This window comes from Chinchilla lanigera, unplaced genomic scaffold (assembly GCF_000276665.1).
Source record: "Chinchilla lanigera isolate Chin_1 unplaced genomic scaffold, ChiLan1.0 scaffold00002, whole genome shotgun sequence".
Lineage (NCBI taxonomy): Eukaryota > Metazoa > Chordata > Mammalia > Rodentia > Chinchillidae > Chinchilla > Chinchilla lanigera.
The window spans coordinates 4,199,667-4,220,965 of NW_004955403.1; the positions used below are offsets into that span (position 1 = coordinate 4,199,667).

General features: G+C 38.1%; 1 protein-coding gene and 1 pseudogene across 2 annotated transcripts in view; both read left to right on the forward strand.

The window, feature by feature from the left end:
- Dnah7 (dynein, axonemal, heavy chain 7) overlaps window positions 1-21,299 on the forward strand; it is a 236,519-nt gene that overhangs the window by 9,780 nt on the left and 205,440 nt on the right. For both annotated transcript variants that reach the window (XR_001233192.1, XM_005373280.2), the window contains 4 exons: window positions 7,173-7,281; window positions 8,036-8,177; window positions 17,842-17,929; window positions 19,223-19,403. Coding sequence is in view for 1 of the 2 variants with exons in the window: in XM_005373280.2 (XP_005373337.1) it covers window positions 7,173-7,281; window positions 8,036-8,177; window positions 17,842-17,929; window positions 19,223-19,403 (520 nt within the window). In the remaining variant the exon portion in view is untranslated. The remainder of the gene's footprint in view (window positions 1-7,172; window positions 7,282-8,035; window positions 8,178-17,841; window positions 17,930-19,222; window positions 19,404-21,299) is intronic.
- Window positions 9,361-15,616, forward strand: LOC102018882 (annotated as a pseudogene).

The following is a 21,299-nucleotide window of genomic DNA, read 5'->3' on the forward strand; positions in this document are numbered from 1 at the left end:
GATTTGATATATTTCTGATAAAAAAGTTCTGTGAGGTACATCTCTTAAGAAAAATACCTTAATAAAGTTACTATAGATATATCAGTGGTGGCGAGCCTATGGCTTGCGTGCCACTGCAAGCTACTTGTTATCATTGAAAACTCCAAAAGGTTCGCCATCCCTGATCTATACTTTCCTAGTATGTTGTCATGGTTTATATCTGGATGACCCCCCCAAAGTCTCAAGCACTCATAGGGATTTTTAAAGGTTATTGAATCATGGGCATCCTATGATTGAATGTGGTGCTAGGGGGTGGGGCCTGGTTGGAAGAGGTCACATACTGGGGGCGTGACCCGGCAGGGTTTGTCCCCCTCTCTTCCTCTTCCCTGCTCTCTCTGCTTCCTGGGCACCATGATGTGAGCAGCTCTCCTCCGCCCAGGCCCATCCACCCTGCCCTCTTGCCTTGGAACCCACCAACATATACTAAAAACGTGAGCCAAAACAAACCTCTCCTCCTCCAAATTGTGGGTGCCGGGTATTGTGTTTCAGTGACATGAAGGTGTGAAAGACACATGTACAGAATACTTGAGTGTTGCGAATGAAAGATTTGCCCAGGTGCACTAACTGGAGGAGGGTGAGTGCTGGAGTCTGGAAGGGAGCGCTTGGGTTAAAGCTTTGTGTCGATGGCTCTGTGATGTTTGGGAAGGCATTTACTCCTCGGAGCCTCCGTTTCTGGGTTTGAAAATGAGGGGATCTGGTGCTCTCCGAGGAGATGGCTTTCCCAATGCTGAAAGTCTGTGCTTGAGAAGATTTTGTGATCTTGGCATCCTTCTTCATTATTTTGATGCCACATTATCATTATTCTGTGGAATAAGCAGTTCATAGGCGTTTTCATGTGACCAAGTGCTGGGTAAGTTAGATTTTACTGTAATAAAACTTACTGTCTAGTAATTATGTTGGGTTGGATGCCATCAGTTGCCCTCTTGTGACTTTTGGGAGTGAGCTTAAGTGGAGTTTCAGTGCAATCACTGTACTTTGGAATTGTGACCAAGGATATATAATATAAAATTTGTCATCCTAATTGTTACTTTAGCTGTTCATTTCAGTAGAATTTCATAATTCACACTGTTGTGAAACCAGCACTATCATCCATTCCAGAACACTCCTCGTTTTCCCAAATGGAACCTCTGCTCCAATAAATGATAACTTCCCATCTTCCCCTCTCTCAGTCGCTAGCAAACCATCACCGCAGGATTTCTGCCTCTACGGGTTTGAGTCCCTAGGCATGTCATGTCAGTGGGGCCATAGGATATTTGTCCTTTCCATCTGACTTACTTCTCTTAGTAAAGTCTTAAAGATTTTGTCCATTATTTGTTTTGAAAGGTCTTTTTGTAAGCTGAACTCAAACTATAATATTGAATTTGTATTACTTTGTACAGAAAACTTTAAAATGAAGATCACTTGCATTTAGAGCAGTTGAATTAGTATTCCTATGTAAATTATCTTCAGCATTTAAAAATACATATTTTAATTGAAAAAAATGCTTACACTGGTAATGCCGCCATGTGTGCACAGTTGAGGAATAGCATCTTCCCCCCAGTTCTGCGAGAACGGTACGAACTTTTCCAGTTCAAAAGTTAAGGACCTGCAGTGGAATAGACACTTCATTTTCTTTTTAAAAAATTTAAATAATTGAAAAACAAACTGTGCTTAGTTTGTTGTGTCTTATTAGCATACAGATTTAGAAGTATAAACTCAATTAAAAGTACTTATTGGATATCTGTAGCTGCAATGAATCATTCCCCTTTCCTGTGAATCATATAATCATCTACAATGCTTTTTTGGCTATTTATCTTACTTTGAGTTTTATATGTCATAAGAGAAACAGTAGTTTAAAAAACAGTCCATTGACTTAAATTGGTTTTTATTTGATTGTTAAGGCTGGCACTTGGTTAAAAGTTTCCCAGTAGTAACGACTGCCTAGAGTGATTTTCAGGGCAGCCCTGCTTTCCTAGAAAGCGGCTGTTGCAGCCGAAATTATGCTGACTCAGCTCGGGTGGCTCCTGGCCTCTGTGAGCAGGTGACCGATTCGCAGCCTTCTGCTCACAGAACTCCCAGGAGTCTTAAATCCCTTTTGGGGGATGGCAAGAGTGGAAGAATGGAGGAGCAGATGATAGGCTGGAAGATCGCTGGCTCACACACGGCCCTAGTCTACTTTCCTGAGAAAGAAGAACCTGACACAAAGATACCATGCAGGAAGCAGGCAGAGAATGGAGATTAAAAGTAGGCAGGAGGAAGAGCTTCTGCAAGCACAGGCTGGAAAGGCGGTCTAGGTCTGAAAGGAAGAAGTAGGCTGAATTACCAGTGTTACAAAATGTGTAGGTTTCGCTTTGAAATATGCCTACCTGGGTTTGCTGAAGAAACATAGTCTTCACCAATTATGTTCTGCGCTCTGGTCCTGCCGTTATTGATGAGAGCTAAGTAGTCATTGCCCTTAAACAGATATAAATGCTCTCCTGTCTGCTGTGATTCCTTCCACACTCTGTTGTTTGTGCTGAGCTGGGACTCCAGGCCCGAGCTGCTGGAACTGTGTCAGACCTCGGGTGGCAGAGTACAGGGTAAAGCTCAAAGGCCTAGTACAGGGTCTTGTGTTTGAACCCAGTGCCAGACCCCTCATGGTGAGACCCAGCACCTGTTCGAAACTGAAAGCCCTTTTGCAGGCTGGGGTTCACACACAGAGCCTCTAGATCTGCCCCAGCATTGGGTGGGAGCCTGTGCCCTGGTGGGGCAGATGAAAGTTTCAGCTTGCACCATTTCCATCCTTGGAGTGGGTGCAGAGCATATCTTCCTCTCTCCTGAGAAGATGCAGGCCCCTGCAGCCGAGACTCGGGGACTGTCTAGCTTAGCATCAGCCTTGGTGGCCAAGGGACTGTCTCCATCTACTGTCTTCAAACCTGGGGCAGCACAGCTACTGCAAGCCCAGGACTCACAGGTGGGGCTGTAGAACTTCCCCAGCTGAGACCTGGGAACCAGTGCAGTAGACTCATGTGTTGGCCTGCATAGCCGCCAGCTGCACTGTGGGCCTTTGTGCACCCCTCAGTTTGTGAGACTCAGCTGCCACCAGCTCAGCAGCAGCCTGTGTAGTCAGGGCCTGCCGTCTGCACCACTATCTGAACCTTGGCAGCCTAGTGTGACACAAGACCCCATTCAGTGGGGATAGGACAGGGTGGTAAGCACGCTTTGCCCTGGAATTAGCACTGGGCTGGTAGAACCTAATACTGGGCAGATTCTGACAGCCCCCTTCCCAGCTCTGCTTGTAGACCGAGCCTCTGGGACAGCTCCATCTTAGGGGAAGACACATAGCCCCAGTCTATTGGGCTTCTTTTCCAGCTGGCATCACCCTGACTGGTTGCATTAGTCTTAGGCTGTGAGTCTTATTTTTTAGTAGTAGGCACTCTATAGCAGTGTGGCCCTTCTTCCTACCCTTGTGTTGTACTGGTTTGGGCGGGCTGTAGGCTCAGGGTATGACAGAGCTTGGTAGCATTGGCAGTCAGAGGTGTGACGTAGGAACCTCAGGCTGGTCCAGCCATGATGACTCTACCCAGAGTCAGGTAGAGACCTGCAATACCCGACCATAGGCTAGTAACTGTGGAGGAACTATCTGGACCTCCCGTCTAGTACTGAGATAGCTACAACACACCAAGAGCAGACTCCTGGCAAATCTGGGTATGGGTGCCATTCAGGGCCAAGATAGTTGAAGTGTCTAAAGGCTCAGAGAATATAAACTGCTTGTTTAGAATTTCTGGGATAATAGGTAAAAAGCTAGATAGGAAAACTGGAGCAAATACTTAATCATTTAATGCCCAGGCAATGTCACATGCCAGCAAACATCAGGAGCTTTCAGGAAACTGTGACCTCACCTAACAGCCAAGGTGTGAGAAAATGACCAGCTAGCCGTCAGTATGGGAGAACTCTCAGGGAATTCAACAGCTGTTTTAAGGAAACCCAGAAGAAGAAAAGGCAGAAACCTTTGAAGAAAAGACAGAAAAACTTTTCCATGCTCTAACAGAAAACCTAACAAAATGATAAAAGCAACTTAAAACCAAAACTGTTGAGCTGAAAACTACACTCAGAAAATTCAAAACGCAATAGAAGGCATAATAGGTGAGGTAGATCAAATGCAGGAAAGAACTAGTGAGGTCGAAGAGAAAGTATTTGTAAATGTAGATTTGAAGGGAAAAAAAGAATAAAGGAAATGAAGAAAGCCTAAGGAAGTTTTAGACAGTATTGAGATAGTAATTTATTTGAGTTATTGAGGTTCAAGAATAACCTGAGAGTTCAAAAGGGGGTATAAAGCTTAGTAAAAAATAAAAAATAAAAATAACAGAAAACTTCCAAAACTTAGCAAAGGAAAAAGACGTCAGGTATAGGAAGGCCCAAGTTCTCCTTATTTAATTCCCCAAGTTTATCCTAAGATATCTTAGGCACTCAAAAATGAAAGATAAAAAGATGCTCAAGGCTGCCAGAGAAAAGAGGTAACACTGCCCCATCCCACCTGACAGTAGACTGTTCGGCAGAAATGTTACAGAAAATGTCATGAGGTTTTCACAGTACCCAAAGCAAAAAAAACTCCTTCAAGAATACTGTGTCCAGCAAAGCTATCCTCTGGAAATGAGGAAGTGATAAAGAGATCCTCAAACAAAACCTGAGAGATTATATTTCTACCAGACCTGTTCTACAAGAAATGTGAAGGAAGTTCTTCAAACTAAAAGAAAGAGACCTTAATGAATAAGAAGAAAAATGGAAAGGTATGAAACTCACTGCTAAGAGGAGCCATACCAACATTCAGAATGTTCTAATATTGGAAGCATGGTGTGTAAACCATTCATATCTTTAGTATGAAGGCTGAAAAACAAAAGAATTAAAAATGGTAACTACATTAATATGTTAAGGCATAGGCCATACCTGTGTAAAAATGGATATTAAAAATTCAAAATGTGGGAAGAATGCATGCAAGTGTAGTGTTTTCTTTCTTTTTTTGGTACATATTTGTGATACATAACAAATACATTCATTGTGGGAAGTTGGTATATATTAGTTTTCTTATCAGTATCTCATGTTTTTTGTTTTTGTTATTTAAAATCGTACTAGTTGCTATCATTTCAAAATAGCTTATTATAATCAAAATATGTTTTTGTAAGCCTTATGAGTAACCAGACAGCAAAAATCTGTAACCTACAAACCAAAAATATTAAAGAGTCAAAACATACTACTAAAGTAAATCATTTAATCACAGAGGAAGACTATAAGAGGGGGAGAGGAAGGGAACTAAAACAGCACTAGAACAGCACAAGTTACAGAAGGGCTGTAGTAAGACCTTACCTATCAGTAATTACCTTGAATGTATGTAAATTCTCCAATTAAAAGACATAGAGTGACTGAATGGACAAAAGAACAAGACCTAAAGTTGCTTGTAAGAAGCTCACTTCACCTCTAATGACACTAAGACTAAAAATGAAGACTAGAATAAGATATTCTATGCAAATAGAATCCAAAGAAAGCAAACATAACCATACTTAGATAAAATAGACTTTAAATCAAAAGCAGTAGAAAGAGACGGGGAAGGTCATTATATAATGTTGAAAGTGTCACTTCATCAAGAGTAAATAACAATTACATGCATATATACATATATATATATATATATATACATATATATATGAGTACCCAAATATAAAGCAATATAAGATATTGGAGATAGATTCCAATATAATAATAATTGGGGACTTTAATTCTCTACTTTTATTCAGATAGAAAATCAACAAAGAAACAACAGTTAAATTGCACTCTCGACCAAATGGACCTGACAGACATCTATATAGCACTCCACTCATTAGCTCTTGAGTACACATTTTCATCAGCACATGAAACATTGTCCATGATAGAACATATAATAGACCACAAAAGTTTTAAAAAGTTGAAATCATGTACAGTATTTTTCTGTACAAAACTAGAAATCAAAAACAAGAAACACTCTGGAAACTATACAAATATATGAAAATTATACAATTTAATTCAACTAGTGGGTGAAAGAAGAAATCAAGAAACATTTATAAAATTTCTTAAAACAAATGAAGTTGGAAACACAACATACCAAATCCTATGGCATATAGTAAAAGCAATACAAACAGGAAAGTTTCCAGCAAGCACAGCGTACAGCAAAACATAGAAAGATCCCAAATAAAAAAAGTAAAAAGACAAGGAAAAAACCCCAAATAATTGTTGCATCTAAAGGAACTGGAAAAATAAGAAAGCCCAAATTTATTTATTTATTTTTTATTTTAAAAATAAAAGGAGGAAAACATTAACAGACAGACAACCTTATACAAAATAGCAAAAGAACAGTACAGGCAATACAGAGTTACAAAGTGGTAGGAAATTAACAATGCTTGTTGTATTACATAGTGATATCTTCAGAGTGGTTTCTCATGAAAACAGATAGAGACATGCAATATTGATCAATCAAGGACTCATTAACAGTTTCAAGAAAGCCCAAATTTAATAAGAAAGATAAATATATAATGAGCAGAGAAGAATAAATGAACTGGAGAGGGGGTGGTGTGGGGTGGGAGGGTAGTTCTTGGGTAGAGATTTAGTTAGGTAGGATCAAGGCGTTCTGGTGTGCATATTGCACAGCACAGTGACAAATAGTAAGCTGTAAAACGCCAGAGGAAAGGATCTTGAAAGTTTTCACCATAAAGAGTTGAAGTTTTTGAAAAGTAAGATGTATTATACCTGGTTTAAGCATTACGCAGTGTATACAAGAACCAGACTATTACATGGTACCCCATTGATATGCATGATATTTATACTTTCATGCTTCAGTTAAAAAATGTAAAAAAAAAAAAAAAAAAAAAAAAAAAGGCTTAAAGACATTTGTCAAATTCTGGGGATGAGTACATCCAGCTAGCAGCCTGGCTTTTGGGAACGTCTTCCAAATACCACATGCCCTGGCCAGTTCTGACTTGAGTAGACCACGGTACACCACACCTTAAGTAGACCTGCTGTGAAGCTTTGTATCTTCCTAGATGTTCTTATCTGTTTGAGAAAAGATCTGTGCATTACACTAAAATATCCTCACATTATATGAAAAGGGGTTTTCTATATTGCTCACTAATATTTAAATTTCTTAGGTGAGTACAAAGCCCCAGTGGCAGCGAGCAGCTCCATCATTCCATCTGAATATAAAGCAGGATGATGAGATTCCAGAGCCTTATACTATTAAAAACGAACAGTCCTATGGTAAGAACATTAATTCCCATACTAAATTTAAAGAAATTTTCTACAGGAGAAAATCTCGTGTGACATTTAGCTAATAGAGTCATAAAAATATAAAATCTAAATGACATTTATGTCAAGTAGAAAAATTTCTCCCAAATGTTTTCCATCTCGGAAAATAATTGAACCCAGTTCTTAGTTATTTCAAGCCACTGTAAATGCTGTAAAAGCTGATATTTTAGGAATTGGGGTGTTTATCACAAAACTTTTATTTGTTGTAGTCAGAATTTGCCTCCATGTCAAAGGCTGAGAAGTATTTTGTAAGAAGTTTTTAGTTAGGCATGAATGCTACTTTCAAATTAGTCATTTACTATATTATTATTTTGACCCATTAAAATATAGTGCTTATCAGATTGATTACATTTGATATTAATCTTTTATCACTGTTCTTTAAATATTTTTAATAGTTGTACTCTGTTTTTAATCACAGTTTTAATCTTGTTCATTTTAAAAGGGTCTATGTAAATGTAATTGAAAAATACACTATATTAATCAAAATATATATTAAATCAATTGAATATTCTTGAAATAAAGGTTTCTATTGTTATGATATAAGATAGTAGTAGTTTAACTTTCTGAGAATAAAAGAAAATAAGCTATGCTTAGGCTTTCTTGAGGACTTAAAGCATGTTATATTTTCTAATGGTGTTTTATTCTAAGCACTTAAATATTTTTAGCTTGCTTTTAAGAGGAACAATCTATTTTTTTTTAATTCAAGCTGAATACGTGGAACACTTTGGAAAGAAAGGCAAAATCTTGCACCAAGTTGATGATGCTGAACCATCTACCTCCAAGTCAAAGGCCAAGTCTCCTCACAGGGAACGAGAAAACTTTAGAAGTGCTCTTGTTAACGTCATCCTGTAAGTTCCGTATGCTAGCCAAAGTGTGTTACCCTAGTGAGAACCCTGGGATATTTTCTCTGAAACTATAAGAACTATAGTTCTTATAACTTTATAAGAACTTTATAAGAAACTATAAGAACTATAAGAATCTCTAAGGATTCTCGAGATCCTTTTTGCTTTGTTGATGTACAAGGAATGAAATGGTTTGAGTTTAACCCCATTAGGCCTGTCCCACCTTGAAATAAGCATTGTAAAGGTACCAATGTGAGTTCTTCATGTTGGTTGAGTGACCACAATTTCTGAGTATTCTGTTTAGAGCCATGTGGCTGGTGGAAGATTTGGCTAGTTGTTTTTCCCCATCTCATCAGCTCAGGTGATACAGTGAGGTGATGTCTCAGACTGTGGGACTCATCATGTGGACAAGGAATGGGGTACAATGTGACAGTCTCTTCAAGTAGACAAGGAATGGGGTGGAATGTGCAGGTCTCTTTGTGAAGACAGGAATGGGGTGGAATGTGCAGGACTCCTCATGTAGACAAGGAATGGGGTGGAATGTGACAGTCTCTTCATTAGACAAGGAATGGGGTGGAATGTGCAGGTCTCTTCATGTAGACACGGAGTGGGGTGCAATGTGTGTCAGTGCAGGCTATGGTCATCCCACACAGCCTGGTCTGAGTTTTTCAACTTTGTATGGAGAGTGAGGAGGACTGAAATCACTCTCTGTCTTATTTCTATGTAGTGTTGTGGACATTGTTTAGAAGTCTCTTTTATTTCATTATGGTGCAAACAACCATGGGATTTCAAGCCCCACCATGGTGCATAAGTCACCCCAGAACCCTGTTTACTCACCCCACGTGACACGGAACTGGCTAGACGGCTGAGTGCTTACGAAGGACAGGAAGGAATTTGTGGAGTCCTATGCAGCTGCATCAATGGTGGAGGCCTCCTCTAGAGTGGCTTTGAGTTTGCTTTTGCCAAGCGCCACCAGAATGTCACCTGTTTGGCCCACTTGTACTGCTTTCTTGGCTTAGGCACACTTGGATCACGCTAATCAGTGAGCAGGTAAGACTCTGGCTATCAGTTCTTAGAAGAAATACTTTTTTGCTATCTGGAACCCTAGGTCAAGACAAATGAGGTTTCTTTCTTCCCCCACAGCCAGTGGTCTGGCTGTAGAAATGTGTTATACTTAAGGACTATTAACATGCGTGAGCATAGACAGAAGCGAACACAGTGCGCTAGGGAGGACAGCTGGCTCTTTGGTAAGTGACTGAGTTTGGGTGGCTTGGAGCCAAGTTGGCGGGTTGGTCAAGTGTTACAGATAGAAGGGCCCAGGCTTCACATCACAGGGCCTCAGGGCATAGGGTGACCAAGATGAGCTTTCTTGATGTGACCTCTGTTATTTCCAGCCTTCTTTAACTTAGAGTGGATCCCATGGTGGGTTTCAGGTTTATACAGTGTCTTGGTTGGAGTAACTGAGGTCAAAAATTCCAGGCTCTGCCCCATAATCTGTGTTTTGCTTTTCATTGTTTTTCTTTCTTTTGTTCTCAGCTGTGTGTTTTAAAGGAGCTTTTTTACTTATTTCCCAGCATTTATTGAGTAGTAGTTTTTTCTTTGGTGCTATGTTGAAAGAAACAGAAGTTTGTTTTTAACCATTTTGTCATGTCTCAGTTGTGCTGAATGGAAATAGACTTATTGAAGCTCAGTCTTAGAGTTTACGAATTTATTTAATCTCATCTGTGTGTCTGACTGACTATCTATCTATCTACCTATCTACCTAACTATCTTTGTGTGTAGATCTAGGTTGGAACTTAGGTGTCTCATCCAGGTGCTTAACCACCAAGCTGCACCCCCGGATATAAACAGCTTTTTGATATTTCTTATATATGTAGATTTAACTTCTGCCAATATATTTTATGTGTTTTATCTATTTGCCATAAATTACCTTTGTTTTTAAATCTTTTCTGTTTTTCATTTACTTGGATTTTCTCAATTTTCTCTTTATTACCATTGATTTAAAAATTATGCAATATATTTGTTTTAAAATGACAATACTAACCTTTAAAACTACACATCTTAATTTAAATTTTAAAGTTTAAAATTCATCTTATCTGTCTTCCTCCTGAACAACAGATGTTAAAATGTTTTAGTTTAGCTCTGACTTACTTTTCATTTTTCATGTGAGTTTTAAAAAATGATTTAATTTCATGAAGAATTTAAATATGCATATTCTTTTGTTTTAAGTTAACACGTACTTAGGTTTACTAAAATGTGATGTAATTTCTTAGAAAACAACTTGCATTCCACTCTCTACTTGTGGTTCCATTGTCTCTTTTGTTGAGATTCACCACTTAGTATTTCTTGTAGTGAGACTGTGTGTGCAGGGAGCTCCAGACTTTCATGTAAAGGGCTCAGTTTCATCCTTGCTCCTGAATCAGTGGCTAATCTGACAATGAAATCAATGTATAACGGTAATTTCCCCTACACATCTGGAAGACGTAGGTCACAAATATTAACCATCATCTCCTGTGATGTATCATTGTGGATGAGAAGTTCATGTCACCTTGTCCTCATTTTGTAAACTTTATTTGTTGTATTGGACTGTTTCACACTCACTTCTTTTATTTTTTATCAGTTTTTATTTTTTATTAGTACACGTGTGCAGTACATAATGTCTACAGCTCTTGAGAGGAGCTGGTGTGCGTACATAACGCATCTTCATTCTTATTTTCATCCCTTTACCAAATGGATATACTGTTTTCCAAAGGGATATATTGTTTTGCATTCCCATCAATAACAACTTTTGTTTCCTTCCTCTGTCTAGTGATTCTAGTACATATGTTGCATCTTATTATGTCTTGAAGCTGTAGTGCCCTCAATGCATTTTTGTTTTGTTTTGTTTTGTTTTTCTCTGGTACCGGGAATCAAACTCATGACGCTGTGCTTGCCAGGCAGGTGCTGTGCCACTGAGCTAAATCCCCAGCCCCAATCAAATGCATTTTAATACATTGTATTTTTTTTTGTTTGGCATTCATATCTATTCTTGGTTAAGGGTCTATTCAAATATTTCGCTCATTTTTTTATTGGATTTTTTTTTATTTTGCATTGGTAGAGTTATTGTATGTTTCCTATACAAGTCTTTTCATAGAAATCTTTTGCATGTATGTGGCTAATCTTTTTTGTTTTTCAATGATGTTTTGAAGTTTTAACTTTTGATAAATTTCAATTTATCATTTTTTCTTTTATTGTTCATGCACTGAGAGTCATACTTAAGAGGTTTTTCCTTATATGAAGAATGATAAAAGTAAGATAAATGTTTAAATATTAAAAATTTATCACAATAAAAGATACAGTACCACACCCCTCAAAATACTCCTCCTTTCAAAAACACTTATCCCATCTTTCTTGCCACTTTCTGAAGCAGTTGGGGAAGTCCTTTTTCATGAAGGTTGTTCCAAGGTGTGATCACAGTACAGCGCATGCTGCAGCTGAATGCCGTCCAATAGAAAGTCAGATCTGTGAAAGCATTACAGTGTTCCTCATCTACCATATTCGCCAGCTGCAGCACCATGTTACTTTTGACTCTTCCAAAAAGTCTAAATGACCAGGAAGCAATTCAGAACTCTGGGACAGTCACGGCAGCACAACTACAGACACTCAGAAAAGAGGACTTCTCGTACAATTTGAAACTGATTTCAAATCTTTGGGATAAGCACCCAGAAGTGAGATTACTAGAGCAGGTGGTAATTCTACTTTTAGATTTTTGAGAAACCTCTACAGAATTTTCCATAATGGCTGTGCTCATTTGCATTTCTACTAATGGGTTCACCTTGGCAATGATTTCCTTTTCCCCAGAAAGGTAGCTTTAAGTATCTACCACTAATATCCTACATAGATGTAAAAATCAGAGTGCTTTAACCCCAAATGTCAGGAATTCCATTCTCATCACTGCTTTCCCACAATGTACCAAAGAACCTAAAACGTGCAAAGTGGAAAGAAAAGAGAAGGAAGAGCATCCTGACTGATGATGAAGTACAATTGTTCTTATCTTTAGATAACACAATCATATATATAGGAAATTCTGAGGAAACTTAAAAACCACTAGAATAAGTAAAAATAGCAAAATCTTAGGGTGTGGAATCAATAAGCAAAAATCTGTTGATTTTTCTATCTAATGGCAGAGAACAACTACAAAATGAGATTATATAACTATTCATACTAAAATAAAAAGAATAATACTTAGAAATAATTTTTAAAGTACAAGACTTGTAACACTAAAAATACTCAATTCTGTGGAGAGCAATTAAATCTCTTTTTTCAGGGGTGCTAGCACTCCCATGTTTTTTTTTGTTGTTGTTGTTCAAAATGCCTAAGGAATCAGTCAACCTAAGTGCCCACCAACAGAAAATGCAGTACATGTATATAAACAGTGGCAGACTATTCTGCCTTAAAAAAAATAAGGACATTGTCATTCACAACACGGATGAAATTGAGGAGCATTGCATTAGACAAATAAGCTAGGCATAGAAATACAAATGCCACATGCTCCTACTTACATGTGAGATCTGAAACAGCTGGACTCAGTAAGGAGGTATAGAGGAGTGACCACCAAAGGCTGGGTGGAGAAGATGGCCAGAGGATGGCGAGAGGAATACGTCTTTTCTCTGAGAATCTTTGTATAGTGCGGCAAATATGATAGCTAATAATGTACATTTCAAACTCACTAAGAGTATATTTCAAATATTCAAATAATAATGTACATTTCAAACTCACTAAGAGTATATTTCAAATATTCAAAGAGTATATTTCAAACTCACTAAGAGTATATTTCAAATATTTACTCATTACAGTAAATATTTAAAGTGATGCTATTTTGTTTTATTTAATTATTGCACTTGTACTTACAAAGTGCAATATCCCTTTTTACCACCAAATGTACAAAAGTATAAGTTTTCAGTTTACCATAAATACATTTAAAAACTAAACTTAAAAAACTATGCATAAAAGGAGAACAGGGACTGAATAAACATGTACACCAAAGCAGAAGATCTCCTTTAACACTGGGCAAGTTTCCTACCTTTCCCAGTTGTTGAGAGATTTTACCATGCATGGCTGCTGGGCTTTTGCCAAATGCTTTTTCTCTGTCCCTGGAGATGATCACTGGCTTTTGTCTCAGTCCTTATGTATAATCCTTTTAATTTGTTGCCAGATTTGGTTTGCTTATATTTTAGGAATTTTTGAGTCTATATTCATGATTAATATGTGCCTGTACTTTTATTATTATAGTCTTGGCTTTGATATCAAGTCACTACTGGCCTCAGGAAATGAGTCATTCTCATATCTTGTATTTTCTGAGTTTATATAGAATTTGTATTATTTCTTCCTTGTTTGATAGAGTTCATGAGTAAAGGTATTTGGGCCTGAACTTTTCTTTATGGGGAAATTATCAAATTACTAATTAAATTAGCTTACTTGATATAGATCTATACTTTAGCATATGAAAAGCAACTAATGTGATAGTCCATACTTCGCTGGAATAAAAAACAAGAGTCAAATGACCTGCTTGATGGATCATTTGTCTCTGGTGAGTGGAGTCTTTGCCCGGAGCCTAGAATGACAGTCACAGAGTCACAGGACGGAAAGGGTGCTCACTCTCACTGCAAGAGCGACTATATCCGCTCCTACAACCCCTCCGCTTCTCCCGCCTCCCCACCTGGCCTGGGTGCATCCTTCCTGGCCGGCATTATTCCCAAAGGGTGAAGGACATTTGACGCTTGGGAACCAGCAAGGGTGGTAAGATGAACATTTCTTCCAGTTAAAAAACCCACCAGTTATTAAGCTCATGCCCATTATGGTGGCAGAATAGGAGCACCGATTTCTTCATTCCTGAAATAGTTTACTGTTGTATTGACTCCTCTTTTCTGCACAATGAATAATATAATGAGATCCCATCTCTGGGGAGAATAAGCAGCTCTTCTACTTCCAACTACTACTCCTTTCATACTCACTCCTACACTTGATGAATAGTTCCTGAACATCTGATGTGTACTGAATTCAGCTGAAACACTACCCAAGTGGTGGCTTTTTTTCTTCATATAGTTTAATGGAGCAAGGGTAATTTTCACAAAATTTTGGATTCCTGGATTTACAAAAGACAAGTTTAAAGATTAATTCTGGGAAGACGGAACCGGAACCGGGCGCAGGCATTAGACGCGGTTCCCCTGAGAGCCGAAGACGGCAGTGAACGTATACTCAATGTCAGTCACCAGTGATAATCTAAGTCGACGTGACGTGCTGGCCTGGATCAATGCATCTCTGCAGTTGAATCTGACAAAAATCAAACAGTTGTGCTCAGGGGCTGCCTATTGTCAGTTTATGGACATGCTCTTCCCTGGCTCCATTGCCTTGAGGAAAGTGAAATTCCAAGCTAAGCTAGAACATGAATATATCCAGAACTTCAACATAGTACAAGCAGGTTTTAAAAGGATGGGTGTTGACAAAATAATTCCTGTGGATAAATTAGTAAAAGGAAAGTTTCAGGACAATTTCGAATTTTTTTCAGTGGTTCAAGAAATTTTTTGATGCAAACTACGATGGAAAAGAGTAGGACCCTGTAGCTGCCAGACAAGGTCAGGAGAAGGCAGTGGCGTCTTCTCTTGTTGCTCCAGCACTGAATAAACTGATGAAACCGCTCAGCTCTAGCAGTGCAGCTCCACAGAGACCCATTTCAACACAGAGAACTACTTCGATTCCTAAGGCTGGCCCAGGGGTGGCGCGGAAGGATCCTGGTGTGGGCAACAGGGATGATGAGGCGGCTGACCTGATGCATCAGGTCAATGTATTGAAACTTACTGTTGAAGACTTGGAGAAAGAAAGAATTTCTACTTTGGAAAGCTAAGTAACATTGAATTGATTTGCCAGGAGAATGAGGGGGAAAATGACCCTGTATTGCAGAGGATTGTAGACGTTCTCTATGCCACAGATGAAGGCTTTGTGATACCGGATAAAGGGGGCCAAAGGAGGAACAAGAAGAGCAAACACCACTGACCAGCAGAGCAACACTGGCATTCTTCACTCCACATCATGTGCTTAACTGTAAAATACTCCCTTTTATTATTCTTAGAGGATTCACTGGTTTCTTTTCATAAGCAAAAAGTGCCTCCTTTTAAAAGTGTACTTTGCAGAAGTTTCACTCCTTTTCCAGTAAATTTGAGTTAGGAGCTTTTACCTTGTAGCAGAGCAGTATTAACATCTAGGTGGGTCATCTGGGGAACAGAGAGGCTGACTGTGGGGCTTACCATGCGGACGCTGGTCACACTGATTGCTGGAGAGGGTGTTTTTCTGTAATGCACTGAGATGCCAACCTCAGGAGAGAAATGTAAAGACCGAATTGAATTTTAACCTAATGTGACATCTTGGCAGAGAACGTGTTAGTAAATAAATAAATAAATGCCTTAAAATATTTAAAATATGTTTGCATATGTCAAAATATAAAATGTAATGAGACAGAAGATTTTATGTGTCCGACGTTGTGCCTGGGAAGGAAAGGGCACTCCTTGGAACCTTCATAACCTGCTGTTACAGGCCTTGCACGGCTGTATGATTCTTCATACACCGAGGCTTTGGCCCACAAGGAAAATTTAAGAAATTGCTTTGTAAAGCTGTTTGGTGTCATTGACCAACTGCATCCCTGCTAAATGCAAGCAGCATGGTTGTTAAGACAAATGGAGGGTATTTAGCCCTAAGATGTTTGAGGTGAACAGCTTGATTTTTATTGAGCATTTCTCTGATGATTTTTTAGTCATCCTTAAAATTTCTGTGTACTGTTTTTGGGAAATGAGGTGTGTCCAGTTGTACAATCTAACAACTACTGGGGCCTTGCCCACATCTCTGGGATTGGGTGGGAGTGTGTCCTGTTGTGTTGTCTTTAAGTTTACAGTTCACACGTTCCTCTTCTCTACTCGCCTTGCCCACTGGGACTCCTCTGGCTCCTAAGTTTGCTGCTTAGCATTACGAGTGCAGCGGGCAGGTGATCGTGCTGCAGGTGCTTGCTGGACCTCTGGCAAAGGGCGTGATCAGCGAAGGCCAGCGTTATCTTGGGATCGACAAGGCCAGGGTGTCTTGGTATCTGCTGTGCACAGCTCTCCACTCTTCCCCGAATACTTTGCCAGTGCACTAATCTCCTTGGAGATAAAATTCACTAGTGTGTAACTACATGTTAATTTTCTTTTGCAGAAAATCCAGTACCATGCCTGAATTAATTATTAGTATCTAAAATATTTCATTCCTTAACTCTCCCTCATTTGCTTTGTGTCCGTGGCCTATTCAGTCCCTTTGTTTGACAGAATCCTGCAAAATGCATGTTACCCACTACTGAGATTGTTGAGCCCCTGATGTGATTGATTTGTTTCTGGTGATAACTTGTCCTAAAATGCGTGTAGAAAACAGGTATTTTATGATAAAATTGTTGTGTAGCTCATACTCTGTGTGGAATTCAGAGGAAAACCTAGATTCAGTGATTAACAACGCCAAAAAATGCAAGTAACTAGCCATTGTTCAAATAACAGTACTGTTTCTCTTTTGTGGCCTTTTAGACTTTTGTTGTCCTAAAATTCCATTTTATTGGGAAACCATTTTCCACTTGGTTTTTCTTGACAGAGTTTTCTTCTACTTTAAATAGTTTCTAAATAAAATCCTGTATTTCAAGAAAAAGAAAAGATTAACTCTGGGTACCTAAAATCCTGTATTTCAAGAAAAAGAAAAGATTAACACTTTGTTATGGCATCTTAGGTATCAAATAAACCTCCCCTCTCTGCTCACCAGGTAGTGGGAAGGAGCATTTTCTTACCCAGCATTACTGACAAAGTTGGAATTTAAAGCATGACAAGATACTGCTAAAGAGGTTAAAGGTATTCCAGAAAAATTTACTTTTGCCTGAAGACATGAAGATGTGAAGTATGTCTTTCTACTGAGTGGAACCCCAGAAAAAGTCACAAAATGTGGTTCCTATAGGACAGGTTTTGAATTGAATTGAAATATAAACATTAAAGTATTATATGAACACATATCCATTAAAAAGACAAAGGAACATAGGAGGTTCCATGTCACTCATTGATGACTTGTACGTCTCTAGCGATCTAAGGCCTTTTGAAGAATATATTTGTGTCTCCTTCCAAAGAGCATTAAAAATTGTATCAGTGCTTCCTTTAAAACCCATATGCACAGGGCTGGTGATTTAGCTCTGCAGCCCAGTGCCTGCCTGGCAAGCGCGAGGTCGTGAGTTCCATTCCTGGTACCGGAAAAACAAAACAAAACAAAACAAAATAAAACCCATATGCACAAATGAGTAAACTTTCTTTAGGGATAGTACAGCACGCCTTTGCAGAGTCCGAGAAGAGGGAGCTTGATTTTGAAGCAAGAAGAGAGTGAATAAGCAGCAAGAAGCCCTGGCCTTTGAACTGGGGGTTGTAAATCACTCGCAATATGATTGTCTCCCTACAAATACATAGAAGGTGTTTGGGGGAGGAATATGGCACTAAAAACAATATTCACACTATTTACAGAATGCCTAACAATTTGTTTTTTCTTATGATTTAGTAGGAAACTGTTCTGTCTTTATATCCATTATTTTATGATCTAACTGCCTTTTATATACTTTTGAACTTTGTGTTTGTCACTGTCTTAGGCAACAAGAGATTGGTTTAGAATCACCTATCTTTGAAGAAAGCACAGTTCCAAGAAAGACCACTTCGGCAATAGAAAAAGACATCTTGGTAACAAGTTATTTCTTTTCTCTATAGAATTGAAAATAAAGGAAGCAATCAGAGACTCTTTTTACATTAGACATTTTTCTGCACTCCTCCCTTGTGGAACTCTGTAGATGTAGGAGTAAATCCTTAAAATTCCTCCATTGGATTAATTACAGTAAATAATTCTCCTTTTTACCTCCCAAGACCACAATTAAAGAATCTCAGATCTACCACTTTCCATCTTAAAGTTAATCTGAGACATGCCTAGCTTTCACATGCCTTTATTCTCTTTGATAAACTACTTTAATTGTATAATATACCTTTTACAAAGCATATTCACTTCCTCTAGATACAGAAATTTTCAAGTATTTCAATTACATAGTAAGTATCAGACTTCTTTTTCTTTGAGATGGGGGTCTAGCTATGTTGTGCCAGCTAGACTCAAACTCCTACGCTACTGGTGGCAAACCTATGGCCCACATGGTATTTGTTTTTCTTTTAGAAGAAAAGATGTTAATGTATGACTTGTTTTGTCTAAACTAAAACCTCAGTACTCAGGTTTAATTGCAGGGCTGACACTTTGCAATTCATAAGTGGGTTTTGGGTTGCAGTTTGCGTGCTCATCTCTAAAAGGTTTGCTGTCACTGTAGACTTAAATAACCATCTCTGCTCATCTTGCAAACTAGCAGACTATCCGCGAGCATCCCTGTTCTCACCGGTCAAAGACATTAACATTCCTAATTTGAAAGTATTTTGAGGTTTAAATTTTTTTTCTAAAAAATACAGTGTAAATACTTGTAAAAATATATTGAAGTTAAATGTCTATTATTGGAGAAATAATATCAGGTTTTAAATGAATTTTGCATGAACAAATGCGATAGCAGTTATAAAATTATATAGACTACTATTAGGCCAGTTAGAAATTTTCTACGTGCTGTTGCATAACATCTTGGTGATTAACATACAAGGATACTAATTTGTTTTTAAGCTCTACTTCTGATTATTAAGGATAAAAGAATAAAAACTAATTTTTTCTAAAATTTATAAAACACTAAGCTCTAATGCAGCATGGACTCTGTTAAGTACATTATATATTTGGTAATGTAATTTGATGTTGTGTGGAGTGACCCAAGAACTTTAATTTTCATGAAATCTATATTTTTTAATTTTAAGAGATCTCAAATAATGTTCACATGCATTGCAGAAAATACTTTTTTATTTATAAATACTTAGTTCTAGCACTTGGATTTTTCTCAACGGTTCTCTATTTTGAGAAACACATTTCTACACCTACATTTCCCCCTCTCCTCTTTGTAGAGGCATTACTATTATATTCATCATGGAATTGATACAGACCATGTAGCCCCAATGGAAGACTCTTGGCTAAAACATGTACTGGATCTAGTCCCACAGCATCTGAAAGTCCTCACAGACAGCATAACTGTGTTATCAGATGAAATGCGAGAAGATTATCTACTGAGTGTAAAAAAGTCAATAGGTAAGTTGGTATTACTCTCTGCTTATTAATCTGAATATGTGTCCCAGTAAAAATGTTCCTTTGTGTATGGGAAGATAGTGCCTTATACTTGGAACTATTTCCTGTATTATGCTGTTCCTCGCAATGTTGCTACATTACTTAAGATCTTATGCAAATCCCATTAATGAAGTACAACAAGAAATTTGGAAAAACCAATCTATCTGTAGGGATAGATTCCCTCAACAAGGGATGGCCCCGAAGAAAGCCATAAAACATTCATCTCAACCCCTCAAAGTTGATGGAGTGTCTAATTTGTGCAAGGCTTCACACCCTTCATGTTCCTCCCCTGGTCTCTTGGTACGCGTGTGAGACACAGGGCACAGGTTCAAGAATAATTAAAAGTTTAAATATTAACAATGAGAAGTGATCTTGCTGACGTCAGAAACCCAAACATGATCAATCACAATGTTGCTGTGAACCAGAAACTGGAGCACTATGACTGAGAGACCGTCCCTGGCCATGACCTGTTCCTGTGATTCAAGTTCTGTGGGAACATAGTCCATGCTCACTTTTTTGCACATTGTCTATGGCTGCTTTGAAGCTACTAGGGTAGAGGTGAGCAGTTATAACAGGATCGCTGTGCTCACAAAGTTGAAAATAGTTATAATCTGACCCTTTACGTACAGATTTTGTTAACCCATGGCACAGAGGTAAGTTTGACTGAGTCATAAGAATCAAGTTTTTGCTTGTTTTTTCTCACTGTGTGGTCCAGGCTGGCCTGGAACTCACTGTGTATCCCAGGCTGGCCTCAAACTTGGGGGGAACCTCATGTGCCACCATACCCAGCAAGAATAATTTTTAATCATAAGTGAAATAAATGAGACTCACGTGTGTAAACATTGTACTGTCTCCCTAGTGTAAGAAACTGAAAGAGTAAATAAGATCCAAAAGGTACAGTAGATACTGTGAAAGGGAAAGAAAATGCTCAAAAGGAAAGAACAGCTGGGATGGGGGAAAGGAGAAAAGAAGGAAGGGAATAAATGTGTATATATATATATATACACATACATACATACACAAGATAGCTAAGATAATTGTATTACTAATTTCTATTAGTTCATTGAAAGGAACAGTTAGTGCTTATGCCGTTTGATCAATTTTGCATACCTATATCTGGTAATTTGAACAACTACTTTGAAGATAACACCATGCAATATAACAACCATTGTTAATTTTATATCATCTTGTTTTGAAATTCTGTATCATTTTTATTGGTCCTTCTTATTCTCTTTTTTATTTATTTTAAAGATAAAAGAATGAAAACAGTAATAAACACACAGATATTTATAAAATAATGCAATAATAATACAAACAATACAGAATGTCAGACAAGGTGATAGGAAATTAACAATGGTTGTTGTATTACATATTGATATCTTCAAATTGGTTACTCATATAAGCAAATATAGACATGTAAGATTGATCAAACACTTAAGCATTAACTATTCCTTTCAAAGAGAAATAAAAGTCAGTAGTACAACTATGTTAGCTAGCCTGTATATACATAGATACATATTTTCCCCTTCTTTCTTTTCTCTTTTCCTTCATCCCAGTTGTTCTTTCCTTTTGAGAAGTTTCCTTCCATTTCACAATGTCTATTGTACCTCCTAGATTTTATTCACTCTTCCAGGTTCTTACACTAGTGAGACAATATGATGTTTACACATGCAGGTCTGATTTATTTCACTTATGAGTATGGCCTCTAATTGTGTCCATTTACCTATAAAAGCCCCGAGTTTATCTTTCTTTATAGCTGAGTAATATTCCATTATATAAAAATACTACAAGTTTTTTATCCATTCCTCAGTTGATGGGCATTTGGGTTGCTTCCACTATTTAGCTCTTAGAAATTGCGCT